The sequence below is a fragment of the Pelophylax lessonae genome (genome assembly GCF_965119305.1).
Source record: "Pelophylax lessonae genome assembly, chromosome: 12".
Classification (NCBI taxonomy): domain Eukaryota; kingdom Metazoa; phylum Chordata; class Amphibia; order Anura; family Ranidae; genus Pelophylax; species Pelophylax lessonae.
Genome location: NC_138779.1, coordinates 62,965,723 through 62,989,019, shown reverse-complemented (window position 1 = coordinate 62,989,019; position 23,297 = coordinate 62,965,723). Strand labels below are relative to the sequence as shown.

At 42.5% G+C, this 23,297-nt stretch overlaps 1 protein-coding gene across 4 annotated transcripts in view; it reads left to right on the top strand.

The window, feature by feature from the left end:
• The window catches only part of TMPRSS5 (transmembrane serine protease 5), a 111,512-nt gene that overhangs the window by 81,201 nt on the left and 7,014 nt on the right, over window positions 1-23,297 (top strand). For 3 of the 4 annotated variants that reach the window (XM_082274231.1, XM_082274229.1, XM_082274232.1), the window contains 3 exons: window positions 1,492-1,673; window positions 16,495-16,593; window positions 17,427-17,569. In XM_082274231.1, coding sequence (XP_082130357.1) covers window positions 1,492-1,673; window positions 16,495-16,593; window positions 17,427-17,569 — 424 coding nt within the window. The remainder of the gene's footprint in view (window positions 1-1,491; window positions 1,674-16,494; window positions 16,594-17,426; window positions 17,570-23,297) is intronic. The other variant, XM_082274230.1, reaches the window with a different exon arrangement.

Sequence of the window (23,297 nt, the reverse complement as noted above, 5' to 3'; positions counted from 1 at the left end):
GGGCGTGGCCCCGATGACATCATCGGGAGACCCCGCCCCCTCGTGTCACAGATGACGTAAGAACCAAATGATACTTTGTTTATAGTTATCTCCCAGCTCTAAGCAATGTTGGGAAACTCTTGCCAGAGGGTTTTTTTTTTTTTTTTCTTGCTGTGAGTGAGCGGAGAACGGCTCTGCACTGTATGAATCATTGAAATGCTGGATTAAAGCAGTTGAAAAGTCAGGAAGGTTTTTTTTATCTTAATGCATTATATGCAATTTATCAACTGTACAAACAAATGGCAACCACCCCAACCTAAAACTGGCCTTTGTAAGCAAGGAGCACATGGAAGGGTAACACGTATCAAAAAAACAAACCAAAAGCTTTCTGATGTGTCAGTCAACCCCCCTCTCCAGTGACACAACTCAAGTTGGGTTTACCAAGAGCCTTTCTTTACTGCCAGAGACAATGACTTGATATGACTTCTATATATTATAATCTGAAAACCTTCAAATACAAATATAAATTACCCTAATTTCCTTGTGTGAATGTCTAAACATTTGCAAAGCTATCACAACTAATCACTGTATTGTGTCTAATACGTTTATTTCCTATGATCAACAGCACCAATTAGTGACCCTAATATGGCATTTTCCTGATTGAGGTAATTTAGGAAAATACTGCATTATTGCCACTAGAAGGAGTTGATAATTATGGTAAATAAACATATTAGACACATTACGGTGTGTACACCCTTATAATGTCAACCACTAAAAGTCCAAATATCAATTGGCACTATCTTCAGACCTAGAAAGCAACATGAGCTTTATGTGTATCCTTATTTCAGGATGTACATAATCAGGAATATGATCAGTATCATTATGTGCCAGTTACTGGTGTCTAGTAAATGTCCGCCTTAACATGAATGACTGATGTTTAATGTTAAGGGGGGGGGCCTGTGCTTCTTCAGTAAGTCGGAGCTACATTAATACAATACTGTAGTCAGCTAAGGAGAATATAGATAAATGTCCATGAAGCTCAACCTCTTTGTTTTAAATGAAGTCCATGTGATCAAATCAGCTTACATAATTGGATAACGGATAATGCATAGGTGGGCTGCAGGGAGTAAATGTAAGGTTGCATACATACAGCATTATGCTGATCTTCCCAGTGAAGAGCTGTGCAGGAGGGGTGTCAGCACAAGTCTGACCATTGGAGGACATGCAGGCTGTGTTCCCAGCACAGCCAGAAAACTGACCAGGCTGGGGTCACGGAGTGGATGTGCTTCTATGCCTGGCATGGTCAGTTTGAAATAGGAAAGCACGGTTCACCAGGTATTTCATACAAAGGAAGAAATACAAAGAGAACAGGATATGTTTTAACCCAAATACATGCTACAGACACAGACACCTATCAGGAATATGAAATGCTGGGATGAAAAGCACTTTAAATACTACTGACATATCAATAACAGTGATTTATCAATGCTTTATTGGTTGATCCTCTTTAAGTTACAGGTCTCCTCAAGTGTCCAGCTGGTCGGTGCTTGCGGGCGTTATTAGCCACTCCTCAGTGGGACAGAAAGCCTCGGTGTCTGCAGTGGAGAAAATAATTTATCATCAGAAGTATGATGATAGAAACCACGACTATGATATTGCCCTGATGAAACTGGACAAACCCTTAAACTACTCAGGTTATCTAACCATTCTAATTTACTGGATATACTTTATTTGGTTTAAAAAAAAAAAAAAAAAAAACATGAAATAATCTTTTGTCTTTATTACCAAACTGAATCACTGTTAACCATTAACAGACCAACATGTTGAGACATCAAAATTCACACAGTAATATCTTACACCAACTAAATTAGAGTTTATTAACCACAGTCCACACACAAAGTGGGTGACATTTCCCCATAAAGATTGACCCTGACAAGGGAAAAATAAAACAAAGGGCAGGGTGGGTGGGAGAACAGGTCAGAAGTTCCAAAAGGAAGGCTGAATCCAGAGGTGAGTCCAGGTGACAGTTCTGAGATAACTGCTGACACCACCCAGTGACAGGAGTGAAGATGCAGGTGAAAAGTTACACTCATTGGCCAATTGTTTTCCTAAAACAGGATCACTGTCATCGATGCAGAACTCAGTTGACTGAAATGTGGTAAATATTCCCAGTAGGCACCACCACAGCACTGACCTTCTGGTGTTGCTGGGGTTGACATCCTTACTGAAAGAGTTGTGCCACTCACCTGCTCCTTCTGTCCGCCTCCTTCATTCATAGAACTTACAGTATTTTCCAGAAGTGTTCTGTAAGAAGGCCTGAGGACGCACATTGGTGAGAAACATGTTGGGCGGAGCTGTCCACGTGACGTCACGCCACCAAGCCGGTCAAGGAGGTGGCACCGTTTTGATGTGCGTTTTCGAACGACATTCTATATATATCTTTGTACATAACTGGCTGATTACTACTTATTGATAGTAATTGCTTTGTTGCTGCATTCGGTATTCACAATATACTACTATGCTATGTATGATTCATTACCTTTGTTTGGTTGTGACTGAATGAGCCGCTCAGTTTCCGGTCAGCCAGCTCAGGTAGCGAGCGGTCGGTTTTCGGTGAGGCAGCAAAGGACCAACGGCTGATATACAGTGCCTTGCAAAAGTATTCGGCCCCCTTGAAATTTGTGACCTTTGCCACATTTCAAACTTCAAACATAAAGATATAAAACTGTAATTTTTTTGTGAAGAATTAACAACAAGTGGGACACAATCATGAAGTGGAACGAAATTTATTGGATATTTCAAACTTTTTTAACAAATAAAAAACTGAAAAATTGGGCGTACAAAATTATTCAGCCCCTTTAAGTTAATACTTTGTAGCGCCACCTTTTGCTGCGATTACAGTTGTAAGTCGCTTGGGGTATGTCTCTATCAGTTTTGCACATCGAGAGACTGACATTTTTGCCCATTCCTCCTTGCAAAACAGCTCGAGCTCAGTGAGGTTGGATGGAGAGCGTTTGTGAACAGCAGTTTTCAGTTCTTTCCACAGATTCTCGATTGGATTCAGGTCTGGACTTTGACTTGGCCATTCTAACACCTGGATATGTTTATTTGTGAACCATTCTATTGTAGATTTTGCTTTATGTTTTGGATCATTGTCTTGTTGGAAGACAAATCTCCGTCCCAGTCTCAGGTCTTTTGCAGACTCCATCAGGTTTTCTTCCAGAATGGTCCTCTATTTGGCTCCATCCATCTTCCCATCAATTTTAACCATCTTCCCTGTCCCTGCTGAAGAAAAGCAGGCCCAAACCATAATGCTGCCACCACCATGTTTGTGTAAGATCCTGGTACTTTCAGTACCTTTCTAGCCTCTTACTTCCGCATTGCGTTCCACCATTCAGGTAGCCGGAACGCATATAGCTGCATGTCTCTAACATCTGATGACGTCATCACTAGGCGCCGCTCTGAGCGGCTATTTCAACCGACGCTGTGCACTCACAAGGTGTTCGTGCAACTGCTCGTTATACATCCCTGTCTGACGCTGCCGAATCCTCCAGCTATCTTCCTATACCTGGATTGACCGAAGCCTCGCTACCTGATCCTTTACCTCGCTACCTGATCCTTTACCTCGCTTATCAGCTAGTGATAAGTACCCCGCAGGGGATCCCTTCCTATCAAGTCACATGCTATTTATTCTTGCATATTAAGAACTGTTGCTAAACTCTAGGATATATGCACTACAATATCTATCACCTGCATCGTTACCTAGATTGCTAGCTCTTGAGCCTACTACCACCTGTAACTTATATCCTTGCATTAACTTAGCATCTCCTGTACACTTCATCTGCTATCCCCTACCACCTGTTACTTGTACATGATTGCTAACCCTCCTGCATACTATCTATCACCATCTGCTATCGCTCCTGCAACATTACTACCTGAGTGCCTATCATTAATTGCTATCACTACTCAAGCCTATTCCTTCAGTATATCACCTCAATACTATTGCATAGATATCTATCACTCCAGCAACATCTTATCTGAGTGTTTGTGTATGTGCATACTGAAGCGGGCTTAGCCACTATGATGAGTCAGGAGAGTTGGATAAGGTGATTCAACACATCTCTACAAGACTACTGAGTGGAAATTCTGCAGCTGCAAATCCAGTTCACTAAATCAAACCTCAGAGCGTTACAGATTGCACGAACCAGAAACAATGGATTCAGCAGAATTAGCCACTCATGTGATGCACCTAACACAAAAGGTAGATGCATTAATTGTTTCTCTTACCGAAGTGCAAAAAGAAAATCAGACTTTGAGACAGCAGATAGCCCGTGTATCACAGCTCACTGCTGCTCAACCCCGTGAGCCCAAAATAAACCCTCCACAAGTGTTTACAGGTGATCGGAAAAAATTTTGTGAATTTAAAAACGCATGTCAATTGCTTTTTAATTTAAAACCTCGTACTTACAATATAGACCAAATTAAAGTCTGCACCACTATCTCATATATGTCAGGTGATCCACGGGCTTGGGCAGACTCTCTCTTTGAGAAAAATGACCCTCTTCTCAACTCCTATCCTGCGTTCCTAGCAGAACTCTCTAGCCTGTATGAAGACCCAAATAGGCAGAGTACTGCTGACAGCCAATTGAGGGCTTTAAAACAGGGAAGGAGACCTGTTGAAGACTTCGTAGCAGAGTTCAAGAGATGGACCCTTGATTCAGGGTGGAATGATGCATCTCTGCGAACCCAGTTCAGGCTCGGGTTATCCGAAGCCGTTAAAGACGAGCTCGCCCGAGCGGATTTACCTGGCACTTTGGATGCCTTAATACAACTCAGCATCAATATTGACAGACGTTTACGAGAAAGGAAGGCTGAGAAAATGGGAGTACCATTACCCAATCCTTCTCGGTTTTCGTCCTTTGATCCTACTCCTATGGAGGTAGGAATCATACGCCCACCATTATCGTCTGTTGAACGAGCCAGGAGAAAATCTCAAAATCTCTGCATGTATTGCGCTTCCGCTGATCATCTGATAAGTGTCTGTCCCCTTGTCCGCAAAAAAGAGGGTGAGTGTTCACATGTATTACTGGCGGGATTAACGACTTCTTTTTCTAATCCCTATCTTTTCATTCATTTGATCTTACAGTGGGACCAAAATAGAATCACTACCAAGGCTATGATCGACACAGGATCTTGTGGGAACTACATTGATACTAGTTTTGTTGCTTTGAATAAAATACCTATTATTTCAAAACCTATTCCTGTCTCTGTTAGTTTAATTAACGGTATTCCGTTATCTTCTGGTCCAATTACCAATCAGACACAAGCACTTCTTGTTACTACTAACGAGTCTCATGTTGAGACCACCTCCTTTGATGTATTACCTTCACCACATTTTCCCATTATTTTGGGGCTTCCCTGGTTACACATACATCAACCAAACATTGATTGGAAGACACGGACTCTAACCTTCCCTTCTCACTATTGCGAGATCACGTGTAACCTCCAATCTTATAAAAAAATCCTGTCCATGGTGTCAGATGAAATCACACCACCACCATGCTATCAGGATCTATCTGAAGTCTTCCTTGAGAAAAATGCTCAAGTATTGCCTCCCCATAGGGACTATGATTGTTCTATTGATCTACTCCCTAATAGTAAACTACCTTTCGGACATGTTTATCCTCTATCTCAGGATGAACTTTCTCATCTTAAGGAATACTTGGATGAGAATTTAGCGAAAGGGTTTATTAGACCCTCTACTTCTTCCACAGCTGCAGGACTTTTCTTTGTCCGCAATAAGGATCTAAGTCTCAGGCCTATCATTGACTATAGGCAGTTAAATACTATCACAATAAAGGATCGCTATCCTTTACCTCTCATTCCGGAACTCATTGAACAAGTGCGTGGAGCCACCTACTTTTCGAAGTTGGACCTAAAAGGGGCATACAATCTCATCCGTATCCGTAATGGGGATGAGTGGAAGACGGCATTCAGAACTAGATACGGACTATTCGAATATCTAGTGATGCCCTTTGGATTGTGTAATGCTCCCGCAGCATTCCAGCGGTTTATAAATTACATCTTCAGAGACCTACTCGATGTTTGTGTTGTAGTATATCTGGATGATATACTCATTTACTCTCAATCCTTGTCTGAACATGTAAGACATGTAAGACTTGTGTTGTCCAGATTACTCGCACACAATTTATATGTAAAGCTGAAGAAATGCCTATTTCATAAGGAAGAAGTATTATTCCTAGGATACATCATATCAAAGAATGGCATCAAGATGGATATGAGCAAGATATCGTGTATTCTGGATTGGCCTGTACCAACAACTCGTAAGGCATTACAACAATTCCTTGGGTTCTCAAACTTTTATAGGAAGTTCATCAAGAACTTCTCTTCTATTGTAAGACCGCTCACACAACTTACAAGTGTGAAAAAAACATACAAATGGTCTAAAGAAGCAAATAAAGCTTTCCGCTTGTTAAAATCAAGCTTCACTACTGCTCCCATACTACGCCATCCAGACCCATCCCTCCAATACATCCTAGAGGTGGATGCGTCAAATATGGCTGTAGGAGCAGTTCTTTCCCAACGACCAACGAATACTTCACCACTCCACCCAGTTGCTTTCTTCTCTAAAGCACTAACTAGCCCAGAGGTGAACTACCCAGTGGGTGAAAAAGAGTTGCTTGCCATAAAACTGGCACTTGAAAATTGGCGACATTTACTTGAAGGTACCCGCTTGCAAATACTCATATATACAGATCATAAGAATCTCCAATACCTTCAGACCAACAAGACCCTTTCCCATCGGCAGGTACGTTGGTCATTATTCTTCCTAAGATTCAATTTCTTAGTGACCTACACACCTGCAGATAAGAACAAGAAGGCGGATGCGTTATCACGGTTAACCAAAGATAACTGTGCTGAAATCCCTTCACTTCCTATAATACCCCATGACCGTATTATTGGTGTTGTTCGTTCCTTAAAGGAAGAGATTCTGCACAGTCTAGGACTGGATTCACCACCACCACAACTAAGTGCTGATGCAGAAGGCTTCCTCTACTTTGACAACAAACTCTACATACCTCCTGGTATGCGTACTAAAATCTTGGAACTATCACACGACGTACCTATGGCAGGACATATGGGTATGACTAAGACATTTAATTTGCTCACCAGGCAATTTTGGTGGCCTGGAATGAAGACGTCTGTACAGAAATTTGTTTCCTCATGTGACATCTGTGCAAGGTCCAAAATTTACACTACAAAACCATCTGGTCTACTTTGCAGTCTACCAATACCCAAAGTTCCATGGGAAGTTGTGTCTCTAGACTTCATAGTAGAATTACCACCTTCCAAAGGATTTACTACCATCCTAGTGTCAGTGGACCATCTGACAAAGATGGCACATTTCATTCCTATTCGCAGACTACCTTCATCTAAGGAAACAGCGGAATTACTAGTGAAACATGTGTTCAAACTACATGGAATTCCAAAGACTCTTCTATCTGACCGGGGTTCACAGTTCATCTCTAAGTTTTGGCAAGCTCTATGTCATATACTACGTATTGAGCGAAAACTTACTTCCCCTTATCACCCACAGACCAATGGACAAACTGAAAGAGTCAACCAGTGTATTGAACAATATTTGCGTTGCTACACCTCATACCTACAGGATGATTGGGAGGACCTCCTCCCTTTGGCGAAATTTGCTTATAATAATGCAACCCACAGTACTACTAAGCAAAGTCCGTTCTACCTAAACTATGGGTTTCATCCCACACTTCTTCCACCACGCATCCTACCATCAAGTAATCCAGTAGCCTCTGACTATCTTACCCAAATAAAAGACTCTCTGGGTTTACTTAACACCACCATCTCACATGCTCATAGCCAACAAAAAAGGTACTACGACCTTCGTAGAAGACCTTCTCCTCAATATACTATTGGGGATCTTGTTTGGCTATCTACAAAAAACTTGAGGTTGAAAATCCCCAGTAAAAAGCTTGGACCTCTGTTTTTGGGACCTTTCCCAATCGAGAAACTCATTGGGACATCTGCAGTTCGACTTACTTTACCGGCAGATCTTAAGATACACCCCATTTTCCACGTATCTCTACTAAAGCCACATATACCCAACCAAGGAATTAGACCTACCATCTTGCCTCCACCTCCAGTACAAGTTGAAGGGGGAGAAGAATTTGAGATTAGGGAGATTTTGGATTCTCGTATCCACAGAGGAAAACTCCAATATCTCATCAGATGGAAAAACTATGGACCCCAAGATGACACCTGGTTGGATGCTTCTGACGTTCACGCATCCAGGCCTATAAGAAGGTTCCACTCTAAATACCCTGAGAGACCAGTGCTATAGGCCTTCTGGAGCCGGCCTTATGGGGGGGGGGGGGGGTACTGTAAGATCCTGGTACTTTCAGTACCTTTCTAGCCTCTTACTTCCGCATTGCGTTCCACCATTCAGGTAGGTGGAACGCATATAGCTGCATGTCTCTTTAACATCTGATGACGTCATCACTAGGCGCCGCTCTGAGCGGCTATTTCAACCGACGCTGTGCACTCACAAGGTGTTCGTGCAACCGCTCGTTATACATCCCTGTCTGACGCTGCCGGATCCTCCAGCTATCTTCCTATACCTGGATTGACCGAAGCCTCGCTACCTGATCCTTTACCTCGCTACCTGATCCTTTACCTCGCTTACCAGCTAGTGATAAGTACCCCGCAGGGGATCCCTTCCTATCAAGTCACATGCTATCTATTCTTGCATATTAAGAACTGTTGCTAAACTCTAGGATATATGCACTACAATATCTATCACCTGCATCATTACCTAGATTGCTAGCTCTTGAGCCTACTACCACCTGTAACTTATATCCTTGCATTAACTTAGCATCTCCTGTACACTTCATCTGCTATACCCTACCACCTGTTACTTGTACATGATTGCTAACCCTCCTGCATACTATCTATTACCATCTGCTATCGCTCCTGCAACATTACTACCTGAGTGCCTATCATTAATTGCTATCACTACTCAAGCCTATTCCTTCAGTATATCACCTCAATACTATTGCATAGATATCTATCACTCCAGCAACATCTTATCTGAGTGTTTGTGTATGTGCATACTGAAGCGGGCTGAGCCACTATGATGAGTCAGGAGAGTTGGATAAGGTGATTCAACACATCTCTACAAGACTACTGAGTGGAAATTCTGCAGCTGCAAATCCAGTTCACTAAATCAAACCCCAGAGCGTTACAGTTTGACAGTGGGGATGGTGTTTTCAGGGTGATGAGCTGTGTTGCTTTTACGCCAAACATAACGTTTTGCATTGTTGCCAAAAAGTTCGATTTTGGTTTCATTTGACCAGAGCACCTTCTTCCACATGTTTGGTGTGTCTCCCAGGTGGCTTGTGGCAAACTTTAAATTACACTTTTTATGGATATCTTTAAGAAATGGCTTTCTTCTTGCCACTCTTCCATAAAGGCCAGCTTTGTGCAGTATACGACTGATTGTTGTCCTATGGACAGAGTCTCCCATCTCAGCTGTAGATCTCTGCAGTTCATCCAGAGTGATCATGGGCCTCTTGGCTGCATCTCTGATCAGTCTTCTCCTTGTATGAGCTGAAAGTTTAGATGGACGGGCAGGTCTTTGTAGATTTGCAGTGGTCTGATACTCCTTCCATTTCAATATTATCGCTTGCACAGTGCTCCTTGGGATGTTTAAAGCTTGGGAAATTGTTTTGTATCCAAATCCAGCTTTAAACTTCTCCACAACAGTATCTCGGACCTGCCTGGTGTGTTCCTTGTTCTTCATGATGCTCTCTGCGCTTTAAACGGACCTCTGAGACTATCACAGTGCAGGTGCATTTATACGGAGACTTGATTACACACAGGTGGATTCTATTTATGATCATTAGTCATTTAGGTCAACATTGGATCATTCAGAGATCCTCACTGAACTTCTGGAGAGAGTTTGCTGCACTGAAAGTAAAGGGGCTGAATAATTTTGCACGCCCAATTTTTCAGTTTTTTATTTGTTAAAAAAGTTTGAAATATCCAATAAATTTCGTTCCACTTCATGATTGTGTCCCACTTGTTTTTGATTCTTCACAAAAAATTACAGTTTTATATCTTTATGTTTGAAGCCTGAAATGTGGCAAAAGGTTGCAAAGTTCAAGAGGGCCGAATACTTTCGCAAGGCACTGTATATGCAACGCTTATATTGTTCTGCAAATATTGTGAGTTGCATTTCAATGGGAAGGGGGAATGCTTTTATTGGGTGATTTTTAATAATAAAAATACAGAATTACGCTATGAGTCCCCGCTTATATGCTTACTTACATGTCACTGCCGCTATGAGTGATCTATGATTGGAGACACAGATCCTTTGGAATTGTGCTGCAGCCATTACCTTTTGAGGTGGATGAACATTCATTTTGTTCTATAGGTGCAGATTGATCATCCTTGTGGTGAGTGTCCAGTCTGACGGGTGGCGGCACCGTTTGATGGTGGAGGCACACGAGTGTATGAGAGGACTATATATTTCCACTGTGGATTTTAAGGACTTTTTCCTGAATTTCCACCAAATCCGTGTTCACCGGTGTTTGTCACTCATTATTTTATATCATTTTATGTTTATACATAGATAATTTAGTGCTGCTAGTGTTACTGATTCTCTACTGAAAATTGAATTGGTAACACCTTTTTTTTATATATTTACTTATTTATAGCAGCTGCTGCTAGGGCACTGTGTGCCACAATTCTATGCTGGATTTTTATGCAACATTTTAGTAAAAATGTTTTATTATCAGTATTAAGCCAGCGCTGGGGGAGTCGGATATTTGTCATTCATATAATTTTCCTACTCCTAATTTTATAGCATTGCTGATAGGCATGACTCCTGAAGACCCCTGTTCTGTCCCTGAACTAATTCCACACATGTCTCTTCAAATAGTGGCTGAGCTCTGTCTTTTATATCAGAGCTAACAGAAAATGGTGGACAAAATCTCGTTCCAAATCAGAACATGAGGCTTCCCAAAGATGGCTGCTGGAGACAAGTTCAGAGAACAGCAACAGCCTCAACAGGATTTCACAACACAGCAGGAAAACACAAATATTGAAAATCTTCATATAACATGACATTTCTGCATGAGAAAGTGAGTATGATACAATTGTAGTCCCACTTCTCTCAGCCAGCAAAACTGTCCTGTCACAGTTAACTGTATGTGAGGAGGCATCTTTCCCATCCCCCCCCCCCCACTTAAAGAATGCAGTCCTTGGCATTCACCTAGGTAAAGCCAATTAAACAGAGTAATAACATAACAAAGAGAAAAACAGTCAACAGTCATAACAGTTCAAGTAATAAAATCAGAATACTTGACAGGTTTCAGTCCCCTGGTAGTGCACCTGGGTAAGCGAAGCTCTGGAACTTGCAACTGTCCATCTCCCTCTGGGGAAACAGGGAACAGTTCCTCTTCTACATCAGAATCAACAGGCGATGCTTTATTCACATGAGGCTCAGTTTCAACAGGAGTGGGAGAAGCCTGAGCCTAAGGCCATTAAGGATTCTTCGACCCGTGGCAACGGGTAAGCATCTCAATGAGTACATGTGTTCAGTCTGCGATAGTCCACACAAAAATGTCAATTTCCATCCTTCTTTCAGACAAGGACTATGGGAGCAGCCAAAGGACTGCGACCCCCCCTTGTAGCATCCCTCGTAGGTCTTTAACTTCCTGACAAAGGGCAGGGGGTACATTATGATAATTTTCACGGATGAGAGCAGTGTCACCAGTGTGGTTTGGATGATTCAAAGCAGTAGTACAGCCATAGTCTTCAAGGCCCAGAGAGAATGCAATCATATGTTTGTGAACCAACTGCTGTATTTTAGTTATTTGATCAGGAGTCAACTTTTGAACTGGAAGTGTGAGCTGTGCTAATAACTGCAAAAGATAGGAGTCCTTGGAATCAGGCAGAGCAGATTAGCACATGCAGCTTTCATCCCAGGGTAAGGATCAGCGATGCAGTTTTTAGGTACTGAATTCACATCTGCAATAGGCAAGTCATTCGGTACTTAGAGAGGGGCAGCCAAGTTGCACCAATACTTGTCCCTGCTGGACAATAGACAAAGTCCTGGCTACTAACCATTCACCTTTTATTTCTAGATTGTTGTGTTTCTACCATCACAGTGGCTTTTTCTACGTGCCTTGTAGCCACTACAGGAAGTGGGCACACCAGCTTTTGACAGGGTTGTATAGGTACCTGCTGGCGTGCAAGAAGGTGAATGACCCCAACTTTCTCTGTAGATTTGTGACGTGATGTCCAAACAGCCCGGCAAGCATTAATCAGATTCTGTAGTTGGGTTTCTGGCCGTTTAGACCCCTGTGTAGAAGCCTTCTGAAGAAGGCGGGTTAAGTCCAATTCCTTCAGGGCATTCTCGCCCAACACCACTGGAATATCTGGGAAAGAAGCATCACAGGCCACAACCACCCCAACCCAAGTGAGGGTCTGCCCATAGACCTTTAAAGACATCCAGGTGACCCCTACTACCGAAATAGGCAGAATATTTGCAGCTTTTACATTTAACCAGGAAGGATCTTGAGTTAGGGTGTTGCCAAAATGGTGCTGGTAGAAGTGAGATGCCATGGTAGTGACCTCTGATCCAGAGTCCACCAAACAGCTGGCCGGCTGACCGTTGAAAGTCACAGTTACTACTAGGCATGTGGATACCATCATAGGATCCAGTTGGGGCTGTGAAAAAATGCTTCCCGTGAGGTACCCCTCTGCCACGGGAACCTCTGGTTTAGGATGGTGTTGGCCAATCTTTGCTCCCTTTTCCATACAGTTCCTGAAAATGTGGCCTGTCTGCACTGCCAGCACCTGCGATCTGTATCCAGGCCTCTCTGGAGTGGGCTGTGAGTAGCACTAGGTTGGGTAGATCCGCTCCGAGTAGCTGACATTTCCTGTTTGAGGGAGGTCACAGAACCAGCTAGGTCTTTTACAATTCTTTCTATTGAGGACAACACAACAGCTGGGTTTGGTGAGGGGCATGGAGCAGTCCCTTCTTTGATGGCCACCTGACTCCATGAGTGGAGGTAACCTGGCTTCTGGCAATAGCCTGTTCATGTTCCAGCTCCTCCTGTTCACTCTCAAGGGCCTCTTGCAGGATAACGACAAACTTTACTGTGTCATCAGCCCTCACTCTATCCCTAAAGGCTCTCTTTAATAAGGAGGATCTGACACCAAGGAGAAAATGGTCCCGGATGAGTTGATCAGGGTTATATACTCCTGTTCCAGTGGGTGCAATTTGTTTCTCCAGCTGGCACCAGATTTCCTGCAGTGAAACAGAATATTGAGACATAGTCTCTCGGTCATGCTGGCTCCGGGTAAATAATCTCCTCCAAAGTTCAGCTATAGGGGTATTCCGACCATACAAGCTCTCCAGGCGAACCACAATAGCTGTTCTGCTGTCTCTGTCCTTTTCTGGCAGAACCATCACAGCCCGGTGGGCTTCACCTTCTAGTGCATTATTAGCCAAATCTGCAATGTGTTCTGCAGGTATTTGGAACAAGTGGGCTGAACTGTCCAATCTCTCCACCCAGTCTGCCAGGGAAAACTTGTGCCATAAAATTTAGGGATCAGTGCCAGAGCTGCTCCATAAAGTGTAATGCTTAACCCTCTAGCCACTCCCGCCGCCAAGGATGATGGTTCTGACCTTCTGCTGACTACGTCAAAATGTAAGTGGGGAATTAGCGTGGCTGTATTATAGAGGGAATAACGCTGCGTGATATTGTAAATGAAGCCATTTTAATTGCCTGATAAGCAGCAGTGGAAAACGATGTATACAAAACTGGAGTAAACATAGTTACATAGTTACATAGTAGGTGAGGTTGAATAAAGACAATAGTCCATCCAGTTCAACCTGTGTAGGTGTGTGTGGCTGTAATCATCTCACATACCCCTGAATGTTCTGATCCTTGAGATGTAAGTCTAAGAGTCTTTTGAAAGCCACCATACTACCCGCAGAAACCACCTCTTGTGGTAGAGAATTCCACAATCTTGTAGCCCTAACAGTAAAGAACCCCCCACGTTGCCTGAGGTTAAAACGCTTCTCCTCTAATCGCATTGTATGCCCTCGAGTCCTCATGCAATCCCTTCGAATGAACAGCTTTTTTTCTAAGCTGGGATCCCCATTAAGAAATTTATAAATTGCTATCATGTCCCCCCTCAGACGTCTCTTCTCCAGGGAGAATAAATCGAGCGATTGTAGACGCTCTTCATAGTCAAGGTCCTCCAATCCCCTAATTAGTTTAGTTGCCCTTCTCTGGACTCTCTCCAGCTCCAAAACATCCCTCCTGAGGACTGGCGACCAGAACTGGACAGAATACTCCAGATGCGGTCGGACCAGAGTTTTATAAAGTGGAAGGATTATAGTCTTATCTCTGGAATACATCCCTTTCTTTATGCATGCCAATATTCTGCTGGCTTTGGCAGCTGCCGCTTGACATTGCATGCTGTTGCCTAACCTATCATCAACCAAGACTCCCAGATCCTTCTCCATTTTTGATTCCCCCAAGGGTTCCCCTCCTAACGTGTATTGTGCTTTTATGTTTTTAGTCCCCAAGTGCAAAACCTTACACTTCTCCACGTTAAACCTCATTTGCCATGTCGTTGCCCACTCTGTAATTTTGTCCAGGTCATTCTGTAGGATATCTGCTTCATGCTGTGCAGTTATTGCTCTGGCCAGTTCCCTTGTTAGCATATAAGGCAAAGATTCACAGTACATTCACCAAAGATATAGAATGCAGCTTGGTAAACTGGAGCTGTAGTTATTATTCCTCTCTTCAGGCACATCAGTGGTGTACAAGGCACATATTGATTACTTGCCATAGGCTGGTGTCCATAAGCAGGTTCCACCAATGCAGCAAAGATGTAAACAAAAAACTGACCTAAGTCAGTAAGTCAGCGCTCACTGACTCACAGTGGAAGGTAACTGCATAGACCATATGTGCAAAAAACACACAAGCATATATAAACATATAAAATGGTAAGGCAAAAAATTTCTAAAGGAAGAGGGGGGGAAAAAATGTATATATAACAAACAAGTCAAAGATGGGAGTGCAAAAACCTCATCTATGAACAAAGTCCTTCCACAGTCCGGAAAAAATCACAGTGTAGATGATTCCTTGTAGTGGATGGTCATGGAGTCCAAATCAAGGTGTATGTGGCATATAGAGTGCAGGCAGCTCCTCGGGAGGTGAGGGACCCTCCAGGCATATAGCAAAAAAGGAAGAAGACAAAGGGCGCCAGGTCACAATATAGTATGAGAAATATGACAATTTATTGTAGTGACTTACATGTACAAACGATCCAAAATACAGCCAGTAAACCATGAACAACGGTACTCGCAATGGGACACATCCGGGATGATCAGATCCGGGGACCTGCTGAACGATCCTGTGCTGTGTGGCAGTGTCTATGATACAGGTGCCGGTTACTGCTGTAGGTGGTGCAGGCTCCCTGGATGGGCAACCTTGCAGATGTCTGTGTACAGCAGGGTCGATGAAAGCAGTGACCCGGACCTGGAAGTGATGTCAGCAACCTCTCAGTTCCTCCACGGAGTCTGACAGGAACCAGAGAGCTGGATAGAGTGTGGAGGGCGGGCCGCAACGTCGTTTCGGAGGTCCTCCTCCTTCATCAGGCAGGAGAGATGATTTACCTGGAAGATACACTGTCTCTGGTGATCTTCTATTGCAAGCATTGCTGATAGGAAGAACTTCTGAGGATCCCTGTTCTCCACTTCTCTCAGCCAGCAAGACTGTCCTGTCACAGGTAACTGTATGTGAGGAGGCTACCTACATGTGCTCCTGGTTGAGACAGCATTTATTTCTGGTAAGTTGCCATTTCTCCCGCTTGTTACACATGATTATGAAAATTTTGGAAAGACATATGGACTGTTTATAGTACACTTGGACTTTTTTAATTTGTTCTTTAGCGCTGCAATTTTGTTGATTTAGTTCCAGCAATTCATCTGCCTGTCCTCCATTCACATGCTTTGTATTCCAGAAAAGAATAGTACATGCTCTATGAATAGAGAAGGCCGGAGGAAGGTGTGGACAGGTGAAACAACTCTTTCATGCTTCGGCTTTAGATATGCTTTTATTTATTGAAGCATCTTAGCAAAGCACAGGGAAACGCACAATGAAAGCACAGATCAAAGATCAGATAGCACAGATCAAAGATCATTGTTATAGTTAGGTTCATCTAGTTCAAGCAATAGAAAACAAATCACTTAAAAACTTTAAAAAGTTGAAAGTGTAAAATTGTGTGAAAATGATTGTAAAAGCATACTTTACAGATGCTTATGCATAGATGGGGGCCTTAAAAAGATAGGATGACCTGTTGTTTTCCGTTTGAACAAATAAAAAATGAATTTTAAAAAAGTAATGTGATTACTGTAACTTTGCCTGATATGGTTTTGCACAGACAGTATACGTCCAGTATGTCTACCACAATATGATCAGGATCTCGCTGCCGGTTCGGAGTGCTGGGTCTCAGGCTGGGGTCATACGCATCCTGACAACAGTGAGTATAAGTTTGTAAAGACCTACCTCTGACACTATCTCCTTCTCTGACAACAGTGCTTAGGTTTTTGCACCTTAAAGAGTAGTGATTATCCTTTTTCCACAAGAGGTCCCATTCACACTCTTCCTCTCTTCACACCAGCTATAGCCATTGTGGCTGATAGGGCCTTCATCCAACTTTATCTTGGAGTAATTAAATCAAACCCTTTTTTACAGCTAATCTTAGTTGAAGAACAGCCCTTGATTAGTGCAGAATCAATTTATTGGTGAACCAGCAGCCATTGTCAGAAGAAGAATATTGTTGTTAGTTTATCACTATCTGAAAGAAGTTCAGGGCTGGTATTTAGCTTATAGCTGACTGCTGGTCTCCCCAAAGTAGGCTTTGGGGTGCAGTAAGATGGCAGCACTAGGGGAGAAAAATGATTTGACATTATATCCACATATTTGGCTGCCTAACACGGTGCACCAATCAAGATAATATCAACAAAATGTGAATATTTTTTACAGTATTACATTTTTTTATGAGAAGGTGCTACTGTTCTGTTTACAGCGATGGGTGGAATAAGCATCAAAGCGGGACCTTTTACATAGGTAGTCATTATATATGAATATTTCATGTTTACCACCTTTAACCTGATGGTAGAAAGCTCACTGCACAGTTTATGATCTGTGAAGACTCATTCTTAGAGCTTTTTAAAAATTTAATAATATATAAAATATCAATGTTAAAATTAGGTAATGTTGGGAAAAAACATTATAGTTTTCATTTTATATGTAAATTTACTGGTGATTGTTATCCTACCTAACATTCCCCTATAATATGTATTCCTTTAGCACATATGCCCCGCAGCCTGAAGGAAGCTATGGTGCCTTTAATTAGCACTAAAAAGTGCAATAGTTCCTGTATATACGATGGTGACATAACTCCCAGAATGCTCTGTGCCGGCTACCTTGATGGAAAAGTTGATGCTTGCCAGGTAAGGGTTTGCTAATCTTATTTATAGATTAGGTTCCTAAAAAGCAGAAATAAAGAAAATATTATCACCCATAGCAACCAATCAGGTTTTTTTGCCAATTGTTTGCAATAAAAAGGTGAAACCTAAATGGTTGCTATAAGCATCACCTGCACTTTTGTTGTCTAGTTTATTTTTTCGGTTTTGTCAATAAGCCCTCATGATTTGTATATATTAATATGATAGATAGATAGATAGATAGATAGATAGATAGATAGATAGATAGATAGATAGATAGATAGATAGATAGATAGATAGATAGATAGATAGATAGATAGATAGATAGATAGATAGATAGATAGATAGATAGATAGATAGATAGATAGATAGATATGGAAATGCTTATAACATATACAGGTTCTGTTTCCTTCACTATAGGAATTTTTTACACAGTTGGGGAGGAGTAAAAACAGGCAGCTGAGCCATGTTTTTCCACCCATCCACTCCCCCACCGCTCACATGCTGCAATGGTACCCAGACGGGGTTGTACACATGCCACGGCTGTGTTAAAAAAAACAATGCATTCCCTGTGCAACTTATATCTTATCCTAACAGCTGTTAGACAGAGTAATTTCACAGAGACATTTTTTTCTTTCTTCCCGTATCTAAAAATACTGTATATGTGTATATATATATATATATATATAGACGGACGGACGGACGGACGGACGGACGGGTAGGAGTGTCTTTGAAAAATGTGAGTGTTGTACAAAAATGACTTGACTTGACAAAAAAACCCTCTTACCACCTGCTACACTGATAAGCGACACTTCTGAAAGTGCCAGATGCAAAGGTATATGTTCTTGGTCACCTGGTGATCTGAGAACCTCTGCTTGTGATGCAGAAAAAGAATTCCCCACTGCAGGTCCTTTGCTACCTCCAGTAAAAAATGTTATTACTTAGAAGTTACTTTCGGGCATGTGTCACATTGACATTCTTGAAGTTTGAAGTTTGAATTAAAAAAAACCAGAGAAAGTCACACAGTACACTTCACACAATCCCAGTGATCATGGTAAAATTTTGTATATTACACAAAACTTGGATAAAGTACATTCAGTGAACAGCATATTGGCTAAGTGGTTAGCACATCTGCATGGCAGCACTAGCATTGACGGTTTGAATCCCAAATATGGCACTACCTGCACAGAGTTGTATTTTCTCCAACACTCTAAATACATGGTGGTAGGCTAATTGGATCCTGTCCAGAGGCATAACAAGAATCTTCAGGGCCCCGGTGCAAGAAACCTTGAAGGGTCCCCCTGACCCCACACATCGGTCCTGCGGCTCTCACTACTATTCCCGGTGTCCCTTTAGTCCTGTTGCAGGGCCCTTTATCACAGTCCTGCAGAAGAACCCTTTCACATGTTCTACAGTGGACCCCTGCGGATTCCTACTATCTTGGGGGGGGGGGGGGGACCAGGGAACTCCATATAAGGGTCCAATGCAGTGGCAGAACAACCTGGGTTGCAAAGGTCACACTTGCACCTGGCCTTGGAGTTCCACCACCATGGGGGTCCCCATCCTCCTCTTGCTGTCCTGCTCCTGCTGTTGACAGCACTGGTCTGGTGTCTGTCTCTTTGGCAGGGGTGGCAGTCTATTTAGGACCCAGTGCCGGTTACATTATGGGGCTGATGCGTGCACGCGGAGGAGGGCTTGCACTATTAGTTGTAGGCTAATCCGATCGGTCTGCTGGTATGAATGGGGCCTACTGGTTGAATGAAAAAAAAATGTCCAATGGACGAGAGAAATCAGTTTTTCAAACTGTCACTAAGATAATTAGGTTAGGCAACACTGCTTGTCCATCTCCACCCCCCCCCCCCCCTGTTCCTCCACAGTGGTGAAACTCCAGGACCCAGTCATAAGTGCAACTTCTGCGACCCTGGTAGTTCCGCCACTGATCCTGTCTAAATTGGCATTAGTGTGTGAATGTGAGTTAGGGACCTTAGATTGTAAGCTCCTTGAGAGCAGGGACAAATGTGAATGTACAATATACACAGCTCAAAAAAATTAAAGGAACACCTTGAAAACACATCAAATCTCAATAGGAAAAAATATCATGCTGGAAATCTATACTGATATGGACTGGGTAATGTGTTAGGAACCTGTTTACGAACGCCCGCCGCAGATGTACTGCGGCAGGCAGACGCTCCTGGGCCAATCTCCGTACATGTATGGCGCTCGCTCTCGGGAGTCTAGGGGCGAGCGCGCCGCCGGTGCCGCGCTCCCGTCCCCGCTTGTCAGTGGGGATGCCGATGCCTTGGTCAGGCAGCTCCAATTGCCGCCTGACACCCGCGATCGTTCCCCACTGAGAGAGAAGGACGGTCAGCTGTTGTAAACACAGCTGACCGTCCTTCTCCCTGGGATGATCACAGAGCTCATGTGATCCTGCTATATAAGATCACATGTCTCTGTGATCATTTCAGAAGCCCAACCCTCATACAGTTAGAATCACTCCCCTAGGCTTACATTTAACCCCTTGATCATCCACAGGGTTAACCCCTTCCCTGCCAATGGCATTATTACAGTAACAGTGCATATTTTAGCACTGATTATTGTAGTAATGTCACTGGTACCCTCAAAAGTGTCAAAAATGTCAGTCAGGGGTCCGATCTGTCCGCCGCAATGTTGCAGTCCTGCTAAAAATCACAGATCGCCGCCATTACTAGTAAAAAAAAAAAAAACAATAAAAATGACAAATATTTCCCGTAGTTAGTAGACGCGATAACCTTTGCTCAAAATCGCTTTATTACCAAAAATACTGTATGTAGCAGAAAACAAATTGACCTAAAATGTTAAAAAATTTAGATTTTTACTTTTTTTGGGGGGAATGTCCTATAGCAGAATGTGAAAAATGTATTTATTTTTTTTAAATTGTCGCTCTTTTTTTGTTTATAGCGCAAAAAATTAAAATTGGATAGGTGATCAAATACCACCAAAAGAAAGCTCTATTTGTGGGAAAAAAAGGACATCAATTTTGTTTAGGTACAGCATCGCACAACCCCGCAAGTGTCCGTTAAAATAACACAATGCCGAATCGCAAAATAGGGCCTGGTCAGGAAGGGGGTAAAATCTTCCGGGGCTTAAGTGGTTAAAGGATGCCACATCATTTGATGGAAATTAAAACTATCAACCTACAGAGGGCTGAATTCAAAGACACTCCAACAATTAAAGTGAAAAAACGATGCAGCAGGCTAGTAGATTTTGCTGAGATTTAATTGCAGCAACTTAAAATGATACTCAGCAGTTTGTATGGCCCCCACATGCTTGTATGCATGCCTGACAACATCGGCGCATGCTCCTAATAAGACAGATGGTGTTCTGGGGTATTTCCTCCCAGATCTGGTCCAGGGCATCACTGAGCTCCTGAACAGACTGAGGTGCAACCTAGCGGTGTCAGATGGATGAAACATAATGTCCCAGAGGTGTTCTATTTGATTTAGGTCAAGCGAGCGTGGGGGCCATTGAATGGTATCAAATCCTTCATCCTCCAGGAACTGGCTGCATACCCTCACCACATGAGGCCGGGCATTGTCGTGCACCAGGAGGAACCCAGGAACCACTGCACTAGCGTAGGGTCTGACAATGAGTCCAAGGATTTCATCCTAATACCTAATGGTAGGCAGGGTGCCATTGTCTAGCCTGTAGAAGTCGGTGTGCCCCTCCATGGATATGCCTCTCCAGACCATCACTGACCTATCACCAAATCAGTCATGCTGAACGAGGTTACAGGCAGCATAATGTTTTCCATGGCTTCTCATCACGTCTGTCACATGTGCTCAGGGTGAACCTGCTCTCATCTGTGAAAAGCACATTGCGCCAGTGGTGGACCTGCCAATTCTGGTGTTCAATGGCAAATGCCAATCGAGCTCCATGGTGCCAGGCAGTGAGCACAGGACACATTAGAAGATGCTGGGCCCTCAGGCCACCCTCATGAAGTCTGTTTTTGATTATCTGGTCAGACATTCACACCAATGGCCTGCTGGAATACTTTTCTTTAATAGTGTAGAAGAAGGCTGCCCCTGTCCCCTGTTGCAGATTTTTCCTCACTTCCTGTCTGCTAAAACCATTGGGTATTTGTCAGCAGGGCAGATTCCTCCATCCAAAGTGTTTAGCATGGATAAGGAAATTGATAGATTTCTTTTGCTCAACCCAAGGGGCCTGCACAAGAGAAATGTTAGAGTATGGTCAGCTTAGCTTGTAGTTCAGTTGTCAATAACATTCTAAAATAATGCTCATGGATATAAGTCCTAATTTTCCAATGTTCCTACATATACATACATCTTTTTGCTAAATCATCTTCTATGACTGATCCAATTAACTTGTACAGCCTATCCATACTTTGGCCCACTTTAAACCTGGTGATGAAGAAGCTGGTATTAACTGAACTGACACACCGCTAAGCCTACAGTAATATTTAACTTCATGAATCACCTTTAGAAACTCTTGTTAAGATCTGTGTAGCTTTGTCAAACTGCAATTCATCATCTGCCAAAACTTAAAGTCTGCTATTATATGCACATAAAAGGAATATTCTTATTTTTCTATCTACATCTCCTCCAATCTAACAAAAGATTAGCATTTGTATAGTGGAGCTCTTTTCCATAATAATTCTTCAATGTATGTTGAAATTACTGTTGGATTAGGTTGTCATTCATTTAATAAGTAAAGTTAGTAAGTTAGTAAAATACTGTATATAGGGTACTGTTTTAAGAATAACATTCTGAGATATTTTACTTAACATTACAAGGTTTTGTCACTGTAACATTATCTTTATTATACTGCAATGTGGGGCAGAGTAAGTAGGTATTAACAACTATTTCCCAGCCTAAACTTTTGTCCGTTGATTCTATGTTTTCTTTGAATGGAGATCCAATTCTTTCTCTAAACACAAGACTGCTAAATAATGGAAAATTGTATACTCACCTTTCCGTAATTTTCCTTTCCCGGTGCATCTTCATGTCAGCATACAATGGGTTGTGGCTCTGCCCCACACCTGATAGGATTGGATAACTATAAATCGAAGACAGATCCGGCTTGCAGCATTCTATGTAACTCTCATCATCATTAACTCTCATCATTTGAATCTGTATGCTGCCATGAAGATGCACCAGGAAAGGAAAATTACGGAAAGGTGAATTTACAATTTTCCATTTTCCTGGTGCATCATGGCAGCATACAATAGGAACTATCTCTCCATATGGGAGGGTGCAAGTAAATTTTTAATAGTCAGTAGCGTAAGTATGCACAACAAATTTTCCAGATTTTACTGTTGTGAGCTGATCTGGGTTCACCTAAAAAAAAAGCGTAATAAAGAGGTGTTCTGGGAGAACCATATTGCTGACTTGCAAATAGCCTCAGGAGACACTCGACACTGCTCTGTCCACAGAGCTGGCATTGCCCTGGTTGAATGTGCTTTTAAGTCTTCTGGAACAGGAAGGTCCTTTAAAGTGTAGACTCTTTTATTGTCTTAACAATCTAGGAGGTGACTTTACGTGTTGACGCTGACTGACCCTGCCTTAAGCCATCCGGAACCAAGCTTGGATTTTAGCTTTCCAGAATGAAAAGGTAGCTGCCAAGCAGGCCATGAGAGTTAGATCAACATTCAGGGGATGTGGTTCTCCTGCTTAACCAAAGAAAGATGGTAAATTGACTTTCTGGTTAAAGTGGAAGGAGAAAGACACTTTAGGGACAA